The sequence below is a fragment of the Hippoglossus hippoglossus genome, chromosome 22, assembly GCF_009819705.1.
Source record: "Hippoglossus hippoglossus isolate fHipHip1 chromosome 22, fHipHip1.pri, whole genome shotgun sequence".
NCBI lineage: Eukaryota > Metazoa > Chordata > Actinopteri > Pleuronectiformes > Pleuronectidae > Hippoglossus > Hippoglossus hippoglossus.
In genome coordinates, this window is record NC_047172.1 from 14,053,377 (window position 1) to 14,069,094 (window position 15,718).

The 15,718-nt window shown below is 42.5% G+C and overlaps 1 protein-coding gene across 1 annotated transcript in view; it reads left to right on the plus strand.

Annotated features, from left to right (window-relative positions):
- The window catches only part of ttll5 (tubulin tyrosine ligase-like family, member 5), a 54,003-nt gene that overhangs the window by 10,285 nt on the left and 28,000 nt on the right, over positions 1-15,718 (plus strand). The window contains 7 exon segments of the mRNA XM_034577243.1: positions 6,975-7,056; positions 7,429-7,490; positions 12,426-12,520; positions 13,092-13,133; positions 14,003-14,110; positions 14,635-14,726; positions 15,299-15,361. Coding sequence (XP_034433134.1) covers positions 6,975-7,056; positions 7,429-7,490; positions 12,426-12,520; positions 13,092-13,133; positions 14,003-14,110; positions 14,635-14,726; positions 15,299-15,361 — 544 coding nt within the window.

Below are 15,718 nucleotides of genomic sequence, written 5' to 3' on the forward strand. Positions count from 1 at the left end.
TCCAATCTCCGGACAAATTCTATCTTTTTTTGCTCGCAGTGCAGATACACTCACACACACATACTTAGTCATGCACACCACCACACCCCTTGCATTTCCTTTCGGTTTCAGATTCATTGTTCAGCAGTTCCTTCAAACTATTACCTCCACCGAGCCGTGCTGAAGCTGTAGACAGTCATTTCTCAGCGTGGAGTCTTCCTGTACGTTGCTGCCCTCTGACTGTGCTGCCGGGTCACCAAGGGCCTGCTGCCTGGAGCAGGAATTTGCTTCCTCTCCTCTGTTGCTACTCAGGTCTCCCTGATTTAGGCTGACTCCTTTCTTGGCTCCTCCCGCTGAACAGCGGGCTTGTGTGAACTCCATTTTGGAGCCATTATCCATGTTAGTGTTGGCACTAATTGTCTGCGCTCTTTCTCTGTGTCTGGCAGTCTCTCTGAGATTTGGGGTTTGAAAGCGAGCGCGTTGGCCGAGCCTCCCTCGGCACCACTGTCTCTTTTTAATTTTTCTTTTTCCCCTTTTCTCTCTCTGTGTGTGTTTTTTTTTATAATTCCCCCCTCTCCCGCTCACACTCTTTTTCACCTCTCAAATGCTGGTAAAATAAAGGGCTTTGCAGTTGTGACAGGCTTCTGTAGACATAATACCCCCAACCCCCTGATTGGTTGTTGTTCTGTAATGGGCATGTAGCGGCACAGACTCACACCAAAAGATTGTTGCCTGCAAAAAGATGCTATCTGCATACAAGCGTCACTGCTACGTTGACAAACCACATTTACCCAGGGTATGAATTTTTACCATGCAGGTATGTAGAGGGACATGTGGTTTACCGAGTCTCAACTTGGCTGTGAACACAACACCTGAGGGATGTAGGTAAACAGCGAGGCAACACATATCTTTGAGAAAGAGAGTGAGAAATAGGAAATGAAAAACAAGTTTGCTCATATTCTCATTCATTCTTTCACTCAGGTATGTCTCAGATAACTTGTTTATACACATCCCCATAGCCCAATCACAAGTACGCCCCACTGCATTTTCAGTGGTAAAATAAGGTCTTACACGCTGGCATAGTTTTCATGCTTTAGCATATATTGTGTTGAAAAAGTGATGTTGGCCTGTGATGTGCAGATCTGTAGGCAGCCACTGTTTGTCAGTGTGACTGACAATATGTGTAATCAATTTGCACTGTAAAAGTTTGACAAGTTAAACTTAAAGTTATCTTGGAAACCAATACTACCTTCTATTATGTTACCATGATAGATGGGGAATTCACAAAGGCAAAAACTCATGTGGAGCGCTGCATGGTGAGAATTGCTTTATGATATTGGTATATGGCATTGCATGGAAGTGGTTAGTGCATGCAGACTGGGTTTTGGTTTATCTGAGACTCTTAATGGACCGTAGGCGTGAATGTTGGCCATGTGCTAGAGTGTACTCTGCCTCATGTCAATGATTTTTAGGATTAGCAACTGTTCCTCAGCAGGCTAAGCAGTACAGTTAATGGACAACCAGAAGAGGTGTGTGGAAGACTAACTGTGCAGATATCTTAATGGAAGATGAATCCTTTTTAATTGCAACTGTACCTTCAATATTGAAAAGAACTGGAATTCCACTAGCATGTATCAAGTAACATCTATAATGTCTCTAGAACACAACTAAACTTATGTCTACAATATTGTCTCAGAGCCAGCAGTGAGACGACGCCCATCAACCCTCAACATCCTGAACTGCTCCAATATTGGCTTCCATTAATTATCTAGACTGCGCCATATTTGTCCCTCCACAGTTTCATAATGCCCCAAAAAATGCACTTCTCATAGTAAAACAAGCGATCTCTATGCTAGTGTTTTAGTCTTTTGAGTCCTTGTAGAGATGCCTGCAGTGCTATTTGCCTCATGCCCACTTGATCTCTCCCTCTCGCATGTTTGCGCTGTCACCCATAAAGTTTTTACCATCCATGCAACCAGACCTCAAAGTTTCAGCTGTAGCTGTGAGCATTCAATGCAGTTCTCTCACACGCAAGAATTTCTCTAGTCTGTGTAACTGTCATCGGGCTCTTCGTGTGCATGGGCAGGTGCACCCACGCTACCGCCACAGACGCCACAGACGCCATAGTCTCTACTGCACATATGCACCCCTGAGCTCTCAATCACTCCAAGAACACAAGTCCAATTTACTCAAGAGAAACATACTTTTTTTTTTTGTCTGTCACGCAAACCAATTACATTATTCATATTAAATGAGTTGAATCTACTGAATAGTGAGAAAGTAAGTAAAGAGCACCGATGTGACGTAAATAATCATAGGCATTACCTTTTACAGTGTAGAGGATATTGAGGCGAAGTTAACAACAAAAATATAAACTTGTAGCTTCAAAGGTGTTTACATCTGTGTTGAGTGATCTGTGTAGAACCTGTCGCCCTTTGTGCATGTAAGCCTATACAGACTTGTATAGACATAGATACTGCACGAATGTAATTGTTGAGTACAAAAGCAATTAGGTCCCACACCTTTGACTAAGATACATAATACACTGTGGTCTGCTGCGAACATGCGCATTATCTCACTTCAGCTGTATCAGTTTACTATTGAATTTAGTGTCATTTTGTTGTCTTCAGAATCGTCCCCGGGCAACTTAATTACAGCATTCGCAGTCTGCCTACAGGATTAGGTTTCCAAAGATAGACACTGACGGTTCCACAGGACCACCCTCATCCTCTCCTCTCCGCGGCGATCCATCTTTCACAGTGCGATCATGTTGCACGCAAACTGGCTGTGCGTGTGAGTACGTATGGATTATATGAATACAGAGACATGCAGGAACCAGTGTGCAGCGAGGGTTTTACAAACACACAGGTCTGTCTGAGCTTCAAGGAGTTCGCTCCAGTGCGTCTGTGGGCTTTTACTTGTCTGTTAAATAAAACCCACCCAAACCACCAAGGAGTCATGTTCGCTCAGCCCTTGTCAAGATTCCTCCCCCTTGTACTTATCCTCACTTTCGCTCAGCGCAGCCTTCAATACACGCAGTCTTCATCCTGGACCAGAACAGCTGCCTGTGTAGTAAACAGGTAAAGCGTCACCGTGCAGGGCAGCGAATTGTGTGTTCGCTCAGTGAATGGGGCTGATAAAAGCAGCCATTGTTCAGAGGGTTTTATACAGTCTCTAGTTTGTCTGGAAGGGAGCCACGCGAGACCATAAAGCACATTATAATCTTAATTTACTGCAAATTGTTCCCTGCCATTTTATTGTCTATTAATGGCTTTAATACAATGTTATTGTTTCAAATGGGATTTCTTCCTATTGCACAAATTGCGCCGTGTATCTAAATTGGCGAGCAGTAACAAAAAAAAAATCTTTTTATAGCTCTGTAATGTCTCATGTGGGAAGAAATAAAAACCTCAGATTTTTCATTTTGCAATCAGTAAGAACTGTGTGTGTGTGTGTGTCTGTGGAGAGAAAATGCCACCCCATGCAGCTCCTTACCGCCGCTGTGTGATTATATGGACAGTCTTTTTTGCTGAGGGATGCTGATTACGAGATGTTTTGACTAAGATCTGATTAGCCAAGCCAAAGGCCTATTTTATTACACACAAAACATTCCACTTACTGGTCCTGTGTTCCACTGAATGTCCCTCATTAAGTGCTGAGTGTGGTTGGATCCCCCGTCTGTGAACCACTCTCCCTGTTTTACATTTATCAGAATCTCCCACACACTTCTCCGCAGCGCAGCAGCCTGTTTGCGTCTTTATGATGACAGTGCGGCTGCTGCTTAGCTAGGTCTTTTTTCTGGAGGGATGAATGGTAGTGTGTCCCTATCATAATATTAAGGCTATATGGTGTAAACTGTATTCATTTATCGTCTTATGTTTTCATGACACTGCCAGATGAATAATTCATCTCAGAATGATGCAAGAGAAATTCAGTTGTACTCGTCTATGAAGTAAACACACATGAAGGCTATACTTTATGTCGCTGTTGTTGCAGGGCCAACAGGCTGCATGGCCAGGGTGGGGAGATTATTGTCTTTGGGCGTTTGTCTCTTGTGGTGAAGTTTCCAGCAGCGCCCATCCAATGATTAAAAAACTTCTTCATCATCCCTTTTTCTCTGTCACAGTGTCTCTTCCTCCCTCTTTTAATGGTGTGATGTGCATGTTCGCTACCTCCCCTCTCCTTGTCTGTGATGCTTGTTGTGGGCTCTCTGCGGGCACATTTAACAGCTCTCCCCCTCGGCAGCGGTCGAGCCACAGAACAAACGTGTCTAGCAGCGAGTGGCTCGGCGGGCTTATCGAGGGCAGAAGCGGCGTCTGCTCCTAATTGGGGGAAAATGTGCGGCACATGGAGACTGCATTGTCGGGGGCTGGCGAGGTGGTGTAACACCTCCCTCTCTCATTTTCCCCTGTTGTTGTGGTGCCACTGATGGAGCACTGCAAGCTCAGAACCATTTATTCAAGTGCCATGTTCCCCAAGACTAATGCATGATGTTTTATGGCAAACACACTCACTCCATCTCTCCTTTGTGTGTGTGTGTGTCTGTGTGTGTGTGTGTGTGTGTGTGTGTGTGTGTGTGTGTGTGTGTGTGTTGTGTGTGTGTGTGTTGTGTGTGTGTGTGTGTGTGTGTGTGTGTGTCGTGCGCGTGTGCGTGTGTGTGTGGATGAAATCTTAGCTCTGAGCACTGTGGAGCAGTGGGGGTCCAGCCCATCCTTATAAGTTAAGAGGTTAAAGATGGCACCGCTTGGCTCAGGGATTTATGGCAAACTTTGGGCAATTTGGCCTCATGGCAATACCATAAGGTTGACACTTAAACCATGTGAAATACAGTAGCCCAGTGAAAATGACAGTGAACAGAATTTTCTCTGTGGAGTTTTTAAATAAAAGATAATGAAAACATAAGTGAAGAAGTGCTTTAAGGGAACTTTAGAACCTTAAATAAAAGAACCAGTGGGCTCAGTGTAGTGGAATAGTGTAAATAATGTTTATGAACAAAAATCTTTGGCCCGCAGACAGAAGCTGAAAGTTTATTGCCTTTATTACACTTTACACGCCGGGTCCAATCACATGTTTATATTACATCGGTTTTTGCAAGAACCCCTGCAATAAACAGCCACTAAAGCTAGGGTTGGCAATCCTGGAAAAGCTAGCAAGAGCAGGCTACACTTTGAAAATAATACATTTACCCCCCTTCCCATTGGCCCTCTCGTCAAAACTACAGCCCCAAAACACATCAACGTGCACTGCCTGACAACTGCTAGAAAACTGTTCCTTGATTGACTTATGACTATCGCCTCTGATTCAGTGGAGTATGTCAATCCGGCTAAAGACTCCGGTCATGCACAGTGAGAGCACGGGCAGGGTGCACACAGGCTGGCAGGTGGGTTTGTGACAGACCAGTACGCCATGCTATGACTGCTTGTGTTTATTACAGTCCGGCGAGGGCCACAGAGACCGCCTTTTTTTTTCATTTTCTTTCAACTTTATTTATTGATGGCTTTTGGGACATTTCAAGAAATGAGACAAAACATGTGTCTGTAACAAAATGCCAACCCCTACCACCTCTAAAACATTTTTTTCAAATGTTATTACACTGTTACTTGCTATGTCGTGAACAGTAATTCTGACATGTGCACAAGCAATCCTAAAACAAGTATGAAAACATTTCATTGACATAAATAAACAAAACATTCTGAAGACATGAGTTCCTGTATTTCCTTTGAATTTCGACCAAAATAAGGAAAACTGCTGAACAATGTCCAATGAAGATCATGTAGTTTTACCCGACTTCTGCCTTCAGTGTTTTATGTTCATGTTTGCTTAACACTTTGTCTGTCCTTAACTTTCTAAACGGCCTTGATTTATTTTTAACCGTATGCTACGCAATGAGCAGCCTAATAACTTTTAAGTCAGTCTTCTTTCAACCGAGTGCAACTATCAAGCCATTGCTTGCCGTCATACTGGCTTTTGTGTGCTTAACACTGGCATTGACCTGAGATGCTAGAACAAACAGAGCTGGTTATTGCAGCTTTGAAACTCCCAAGCCGCCACCCCCCCCCCCCCCCCCCACCGGTCTATTCTCAACACAGTCTGTTTCTTTTGAAGTGCCATTAGAAGGATTTTTCCTCTGGCTCCTATGTGGGCTTTGCCCTATCCCTGTAAAATAATGTGGTTTCCCTGCAAGCTGCTGCTGCTGGGGCCGGCGGGTCGTTGGCTTTTAGGGTGACACTCCTCAGAAGCAGCATGAGGGCTGTCACCGGGCTCACACGCAGACTCAGACATGGCGAGCCATGTATCAGTCAGTGAAACAAGAGAGAAATGTGAGAAAGGGAACTTCCTGAACACTTTGTTAAGGACTTTTTATTGTGTCACTCTGTGCTAACCTGTCGCTGGAGTGGAATATATACATCTGTACAGAAAGGGCTTTATAACATTGTTATTCTCCTGGAGTTCATGTTTATCTCACAAAGTTGTACGAGATATGACCTTTATGATGTAGGTTCAGCTTTCCCTGGTAGCCATTAGAGGGCCGTCCTTCTTGGTAATCTATAGTGACAGCATGTCGACTGGTTGACCTTTCTGGTCATGAGAAAATTATTGACTATATATATATATATATGTATATACTATATATATATATATAACTTACATAAGCAAAATTCATGACAGATGAAATGTGTATGTAGTTAGTTAATGCAATTGCGCCAATCCCTCAGTAGCAGACTTTTGGTGAATGTTTCTCTAGTGAGTGATTGGGTCTTTAACATGCGTGTAATGAGTAGCAGAAAGACAGAAGGCCATGTTGCCAAGTGCCACATAATGGGGCTATGATAAAACTCTGGAAAGGCTCATGGACTGTGATACCCTTCATCCTTTATTTTTCAGTGAGCTGATCAGAGAGGTTTCTAATTCTGCCCCTCTCTCTCTCTCTGTCTCTGCCGACTTCCCAGTCTGTGGTGAAAGCCTTTTGATTCATTTTGTGTTTTCCTCTGCAGAGCTGTATGGTTTTGATGTGCTCATTGACTCCAACCTCAAACCCTGGTTGTTAGAGGTGAACCTCTCTCCCTCCCTGGCCTGGTGAGTGACACTGTCTCACATTTGATTACTTAGTCCGTTGTTTTCGGAGAATCTCGTGCTGAACATGTTTCTTTTCACTCCACCAACGCAAACAGTCTATTTTTTTTTTATTGCTTTTTCTTCATAATATGCAAGTGGTTAATAAAAAATGTTGCCACATTGAAGGAAATGGCACTCAAACCAGTGTGTCACGCTACAGATGTAGCCAAAATGTTGTTTCTAAAAACCCATTTTGTCAGTTAAGCAGTTTAGTCAAGGTCACACAACAAATCTGTATCCTCTTACAACTAATTTTGTTCCTCCCTGTGCACTGAGTTGTAAATTTTGTGTTTGCTTCTTTGTGTCATTTACCCGAAATCCATCTATTTACAGCGATGCGCCCTTGGATCTGAAGATAAAAGCCAGCATGGTTGCAGACATGTTTTCGCTTGTGGGTGAGTGCGTGCTTAAAGGATAACTAAATACAACTTCCTCTGGTTTCCAAAGTGATTAGACAGTTTGATAGACATTTAATTTGTATAAATTCATTGTTTATGCTGGTGAAACAAAGTGCATTAGGCCAGCAAGCTTCCTAAGTTTCCCCTCTGGATTTATGAAGTATCTATTTATTATCCATATACAGTGCCTTGCATAAGTATTCACCCCCCTTGGACTTTTTCCCATTATGTACTGTTACTAACTGGAATTCAAATAGACTTAAATAAACTTTTTCCCGTTTGATCAACAAAACATGCATAGTACTTTGGAGGTGCAAAATAAATTTTATTGTGACACAAACAATAATGAGAACAAAAAAGTTGACATCTGTTGGGTGCATAAGTATTCACCCCCCTGTGTCAGTACTTGGTAGAACCCCCTTTCGCTGCAATTACAGCTGCAAGTCTTTTGGGGTATGTCTCTACCAGCTTTGCACATCTAGAGATGGAAAGGTTTGTCCATTCTTCTTGGCAAAAAAGATGAAGCTCAGTCAGATTGGATGGAGACCGTCTGTGAACCGCAATCTTCAAGTCTTGCCATAGATTCTCTATTGGATTGAGGTCTGGGCTTTGACTGGGCCATTTTAAGACATTAACATTCTTTAATCCAAACCATTCCTTTGTAGCTCTGGCTGTATGTTTAGGGTCATTGTCCTGCTGGAAGATGAACCTCCGCCCCAGTCTCAAGTCTTTTGCAGACTGCATCAGATTTTCTTCAAGGATTTCCCTGTATTTGGCTCCATCCATCTTTCCCTCTATTCTGACCAGTTTCCCTGTACCTGCTGAAGAGAAGCATCCCCCACAGCATGATGCTACCACCACCATATTTCACTGTTGGGATGGTGTGCTCAGGGTGATGGGCAGTGTTGGGTTTTCGCCACACATAGCGTTTTGCATTGAGGCCAAAAAGTTCAATTTTGGTCTCATCTGACCAGAGCACCTTCTTCCACATGTTTGCTGTGTCTCCCACATGGCTTCTGGCAAACTCCAAACGGGATTTTTTATGGATCCCTTTCAACAATGGCTTTCTTCTTGCCACTCTTCCATAAAGGCCAGATTTGTGGAGTAGACGACTAATAGTTGTCCTGTGGACAGATTCTCCCACCTCAGCTGTGGATCTCTGCAACTCCTCCAGAGTAACCATGGGCCTCCTGGTTGCTTCTCTGATTAATTTTCTCCTTGTCCGACTCTTCAGTTTGGGTGGACGGCCTCCTCTTGGTAGGTTTGCGGTTGTGCCATATTCTTTCCATTTTCTTATGATGGATTTTATGGTGCTCAGAGAGATGTTCAAAGCTCTGGATATTTTTTTATAACCTAACCCTGCTTCATATTTCTCCACAACTTTATCCCTGACCTGTTTGGTGAGCTCCTTGGTCTTCATGATGCTGTTTGTTCAGTAATGATCTCCAACAAACTCTGAGTCCATCACAGAACAGGTGTATTTATACTGAGATTAAATTGCAGACAGGTGGACCCTATTTACTAATTATGTGACTTGCAAATGTGACTTGTGAATGCAATTGGTCGCACCAGATCTTTGTTAGGGGTTTCACAGTAAAGGGGGTGAATACATATGCACTCAACACTTTTCAGATTTTTATTTGTAAATAATTGTGAAATCCATGTAATATTTCCCCCCACTTCCAAATGATGCACTATTTTGTGTTGGTCCATTACATAAACTCACGATGAAATAAATTTTAATCTGTGGTTATACCATGACAAAATGTAGAAAAGTCCAAAGGAGGTGAATACTTATGCAAGGCACTGTATCTAAATAAGTAGAAACCTTTAAAAATCTTAGAAAAGAAGAACTTCTACAGTATCAACCATCACATAATTAACAGACGAGGGGAAAGATTTGGTAAATAAAACACAAAAAGAAGAAATAGAATTATAAAAATATCGGAATTATAGATTTTGCTGAGTAAGGGCCGGGTCTCATACAAATATCACAAGTCAAAGTTCACCACAGTTGAACTCCACATGAAGCCACACACTGGATTTGGTTGACAACATGAAGCGAATGCTTTATTCGCTCGCTCGAGGATTTTGGTTAAAAGATTGTACATTTTGAAGAACCTAATATAAAATGAAAAGTCCTGTAATTATGCTGCAATTCCTTTGCCAGTCTCCATTTAAAGGCGTGGTTGCTACTTGGCTGTTTCTAACAGGTTTCCAATGATGAAGACAGTCGTCTATTGTTTAACGCCTAATCTTTTCCCACATTCCACTTGTCGGGGGTTTGCGCAAAGTGCCGAAAATAGGTGCACGGCTTCATGTGGGAGCTGAGGTGTTGAGAGAATAAAGCTCTTTTTAAACTTTTGAAATGATACACGGACAAAATTGTCAACAGAGGCTTTAGTTGATTTTTAGTCATTAAGCTCTTTTGAGACTGGATCCTACATGTCAAATAATGATAATCTTTAAAGCAATCTTTAGCATGAAAACATAAAAAAAAAAGCCTGGCCCCGGGGCAGAGATGAACACTGTTGATATTACAGTGTTTGCAGCAGGGAGGGAGATGCGTCTCTGTTATGCCTCCTCCCTTTTTAATTACTCAATTCTCACACACAAAAGAATTAAAATTTTTTTATGAAATGTAAGTTTAGAACAAGAGGGATCTCATAATCTGATCACCACCACATACACAAGCATATACATATGATCTGAGAGCACGACGTATTCATGTTGTAAAACCAAAAGCCTTTATTGTTATTATACAGCAAACAAACTCTGAACAGCGAAATTAGGAGTGCTACAGCTGAACAGTCAGACAAAAGGAAACAAAAGAATATTGCCCATAAGAGTATGCACTTAAAATGTAATAAATACTATAAAAACTCTTCAAAAGAAAAACAGATATTACACCTTCAATTTCATCTTCTACTTTATCCTGATTACCAATCACATGAATCACTGACTTGCTGGAATCCATCTACAATAGCACTCAATCATGAGGTCTGTCTGTGGTCTCAGCCTAATGATATTAAGAAATTGTCTAGTGTGTGTGTGTGTGTGTGTGTGTGTGTGTGTGTGTGTGTGTGTGTGTGTGTGTGTGTGTGTGTGTGTGTGTGTGTGTGTGTGTGTGTGTGTGTGTGTGTGTGTGTGTGTGTGTGTGTAAGTGCGTACACATACGTGCATGCCCACTTATGTCTCAGGCCCAGGCCAGGCCGTGGCTTGACGCCCTCCCCTCAGGCTCATTTAATGAAAGAGCAGAATCATAAATTGCCAGTTATCTTTGAAGTGAGACGTTAGCGAGGGCCTGGTGAAAATGAGCAGTGGCGTGTAAAACATAGCACGTCTATTATGTTCCAAACAAGCGAAGTCAGCCGCTGTTGGCTGATAACACTTGGGCTGCATCCCAGACCTGTAAATAATGACAGCATTCCATTAGCATTCATTTTCCGCCTGTGTATAGCTGTCAGCTCCGTGTCGCCCCGTGTTTGTGATAATTGCTCTGTTTAGGCAAGAGCGAGGCCGGGGCCTGATTCTTACCTGACGGCTCGGATGAGGTAGAACAAATAGCCTGCAGCTCCAAGCTGCCAATAGACTTAATTCAGCTCAAGTATGACTGCTGCAAGATACAACATAAACATAGTGTATTTCTGGAACATTTCCCTTTTGCCAGTAGTCAGCTCTGTGGGAATTGACAAACAGAGGATCATAGATTTACATCATATTGACAGGGTGGGAACATCCATTAGTTGCAAACATTTTCCCTCACTTCTCTTCGCTGCCACTGCGATGCACTTAAATGTAAATGTTAGCGTGCCTGCAGCGTGTCTGCAGTGTGCGGTTATGTGTTGAAGGCACAGTTGATGCCGTAGTTAAGTTTCATATATGTTTAATATCTAAGGAGAAGGATTGCGCTCTTATTTGTGAGTGACAGTCTGACATGTTTTTCGCCGATGTCCGTTTTGTTGTTAGTTAGCAAGATTTCGCAAAAACTACTGGACGGATTACCACAAAATATGGTGGAATGATGGGGTACGGGTCAGAGAAGAAGAGCCCATCAGATTATGGTGCCGATCTTGATCAGGATTTGTTTTTTACTTTCTGGAACATTATGATATATGACGTTTTTTCAATATTTTTGTTGTCAAAATAAAAATCTGGATCTAGAGAATTTAAATGTGGTTTCATAAGGGGACTGGAGGAGGTATACGCTCTACTGAGTGACATTCTAGCTATATTTGTAGTGTCATGTAAACCCAAGAGGGCTGAGCACATTTTGGTGCATTACACTTTAAGAAATAAATAGCTAACTACTGGCTGCTGCAGGGTTACATTTAACAGTGAGAAATACAATAAGTGTGGTGTCACTTTTCTCTCTCCCAGCAAAAAAAGTGACAAAGAGTATTTGCAAAATGTTGAACTGTGCCTTCGATCAAGCAACCCGGTCTGTTCCACATCAAGTCAAATCAAGTCAAGTTTTGTTTCTGTAGCACATTTCATACACAGGGAAACACAATGTACCTAAAGTGACAATACGATTGCAACACAATTATACGAGTGCAATAATTCAGCATCAGCAGGTTTTAGTGCTGTTAAATCATTATCAAACACACACACACAAACACACACACTTGCATTAAAAAGTGTTTATTGTGAGGGCCACTCCTATCAAGATGCTGTATTGTGCAACAATCAACAATCACTATAATAAAACAACTCTAACTTTTCTGCCTAAAAATATATAAAATATATGTGTTTCATATGCAGGATATTTGTTAAGATATTGTTGAATCCCCTATTACCTTTTGCCCTGCTGTTTCTTGCACAAACACTTCAGCTGTGATGCAACATACAGTATGAAGTTCATGGGAATGAACATATTCAAGACCCGATGTTATCGATACACATGGTTATGAGTGTTCTGCGCCCCTGTAGGCTTTGCGTGTCAGGACCCTCTGACGAAACAACCACGCTCTGACCGAGTCGCCCTGGACCCCAGCCTCAAACACCCAGCAGCCCCCAGAGCGCAGGTACTACACACTCACACGCATACACAGAAAAGAGGCAAGCCAAGTGTTGCACTCATTCACCCGTGCTTGTGAAATATTCCCATCCTTGTCTTCATCTCCCTGTTGCTCGCACTACATTCCTGCCACTGTCGCTGAGCTTGTCTCCTACCCTCATGGAAAATTCACTGTAATGCAAAACAACTGCTAATGTAATTACAGCGTTTGAGTGACATCAGTTTGTAAGTGCTACTCTCTGTGGCTTATTGTTTTATCATTTCTAATCAAGTGACTAATGCTCTCTCCAGGCCTCGTTGCCTAATGATGCCACAACAGCTAATGCACTTGGCTCCCTCTCCGCTTGACTACTGCACCCAGATTTGGCGCGGGGTCTTGCTGGAGGGAGATTACTAAATCAGACAGATTTCTGCTCCACCTTACATTGTGTAAACGACCTTTGTAGACACACAGTAACAGTGTTTCATTGTTGCATGCTGATGTGGCATGCATGTCGTCTGTATGCGACTTTGCAAAAGGTTAAATAATAATGCTGAAGCTCACCCACGACTCACTGTCTTCACCCATCGCCTCTTAGAAACCTTTCTCTGCACTGACAGCCGCTGCACACAGCAGAGCGGTAAGTCTTTCTTCTGACTCCAACATATTAATCTTCTTTTGCCTTGTTCCTCTGCAATGCCTTGATGGCTGTTACATTACCGGTAAGAAATTGCTTCCTGCTTTTCTCTGATTTGATTATGTGGCTTTACTGTTTTTCATCGTGGCAGACAGATGGTTTTTATTGATCCCTAATGCGGCTCTTTAATAGAATTCTCATTACATTAGCAAAGTGGCTTTTGTAAACAAGTGCTTGAGATTCTGCAATGCACCCCATGACTCGAAAAAAGTCAAAACTTTGCTGTGAGGAGTCTCAGTTACTCAGACGTACCTAAAACAAGGCCGCCTCCAAGCCAGGGCCGTCACAGGGGCTGTTGAAGAACTCCGGGGGCCTTCGGTGAACCTGTCCTCTCCTCTTACTTTGATTAGGGGCAACAGTTGAGACTCTTTTACTGGGATTAGGCCTTGTCACTTTTTGGCTCCCTTTGTATCCCCCCAGCCGCGTCAGACAAATTAAATGTAATCCCCCTGCTATTTAGATGACAAATTCTGTATGTGATCCCGTGGGGTTGCGCCTTGCTGTCTGGCCCACGTTCCAGTCCACATGCCAAAGTTGTCAATCACAGCCTGGTCGTGCATGCAGTGGGGAAACAGCCAGGAATGCCAGTGTATAACAAAATGTTCCATTTGTATGACAGGAAGGAAAGAAGAGAGGGTTCTTTTGTTTCTCTAGGTGTAGTTTACATTTATTAATGAGAATTTCTTGATGAAAAAGGTCACGTTTGTCAGTCAGAGATCACATCTTTTCCAAAAATGCAAGACAACTTTTGAAAACCTTTGAGCGTAATTACATTCCTTTACATGCTTTGCCTCCACTCTTGTCCCCTGTAGCGACAGAAGCCTGCGTCAGCTAGTACCTCTGAAACCGAGGGGTCAAAAGACAAGCAAGCAGCTAAACAGGGTCAAGGAGAAAGCACTTTGAGCTTGACTGCTGAGGAGGTAAGCTCTTCATAATGGTGATGTGTGTGATTTTGAATATTTAAAACCTGAAAACACACACACACACACACACACACACACACACACACACACACACACACACACACACACACACACACACACACACACACACACACACATTGACTCCAGTAGCAGCACACACACTTTTGCAACAGAAATGACGTATGAGGCCTCCAGAATTTTCTGACCGACAAGACCCCGGTCATTCCGAGCCACAGGCACGGGCAACAGACAACCGGTAATAAACTGTGCCTGAGGAGCGCAGTGGTCCAGAGCCGTTTGAACCACGGGCACAGGCACATGTCATGAAAGTAGTTTTTTTTAAATATAAATTCTCCTATAAATGTGATATTAAAACCAGCATTTTCATCAAAGAGCAGTGATAAAGTTTAGTTTACAGCTCAGAAAAAAACATTTAAGTGTTCAGAATCTCTTTATTTATTTAAGCTGTTTCAATTTTGGGAAAATATATTTTGCTTTCCTTTGTTTTTTCACAAATACAGACGAAAGTGCTGAGGAGGATAAAGGAGGAGTACGAGAGGCGAGGAGGTTTCATCAGGATCTTTCCCACTGCAGAAACATGGGAGCTCTACAGGTGAGCAGCGGATCGATGAACTCGTAACACTGGAGTGGTGCATGTCGATAAAGTTACTCATGATTAATGGTGTCCTTAAATAAAAGTAGACGTTCAGGTTAAATTGATGGAATCAGTCCTGAAACAAACCAGGCCATGTGACTCCTCTTGCCTGTGTCTAATTGAAATACCAGACTTAGGTGTAGCTACAGTTACTGACCATTTGTCTTCAGAACCTATTAGTTGAACTCTGTGATCTGTTCCAGGAGAAGCTTACATCCTACAGTGACTAATTGTTGAAGTTTAGAGAGGAAATCTGCTTTTGTGCTTACATTTCATATTCCTATATGAGGATTTGTTGCCTGATTAGCTCCATGGCTGCATTAGCAGCAGGGATTTTGTGGCATTTTAAGAAGCATATTATTGAGCGGTTGTTGGGAAATTATTGGTGTATTTAATAGCGGCTGCGTTCGGAGTAGCTGTATAACAGAAGCCTCATTTTAACACATTTGCCACAAAGTAGAGTGGTCAAGGCTTAATGGGGCTGCTGCCTTTATGATTATTGTAATTTGCTTATTATCTTCTTCTCTCAGTGGATATCTGGAGTCCAAGACTTCAATGAACTATATGCTGGCGAACAGACTTTTCCATGGAAGGTAAGCATTTCCACTGTGGTCGAGATTGGGGGAATAAATCTCTCCATCGGTTTGTGGAAAGGGGTCGGGTTCTAACGTGGCGTTTGTTTGCTCCTTGGATTGAATAGGTGAGGGGAACAGCTGAAAAGCACAGTCAACTTTTCCAGCATGCGCCCAGTGTGTATGTGGCGTTGTCCATTCAGGGACAAAGGGGGAAAACAGTTATAGTTGAACTGTGTCTTTTTATTGAACCACATTTTTGTTTTTTTAATGCAACATGCATTTATCTTTCAAGTTTTAACCACAGCTTTGATTGCAATGCAATATTGTCCGGAGATTTGGCCCCCAACTAAGCCCATCTACGATTTTTCCATATTC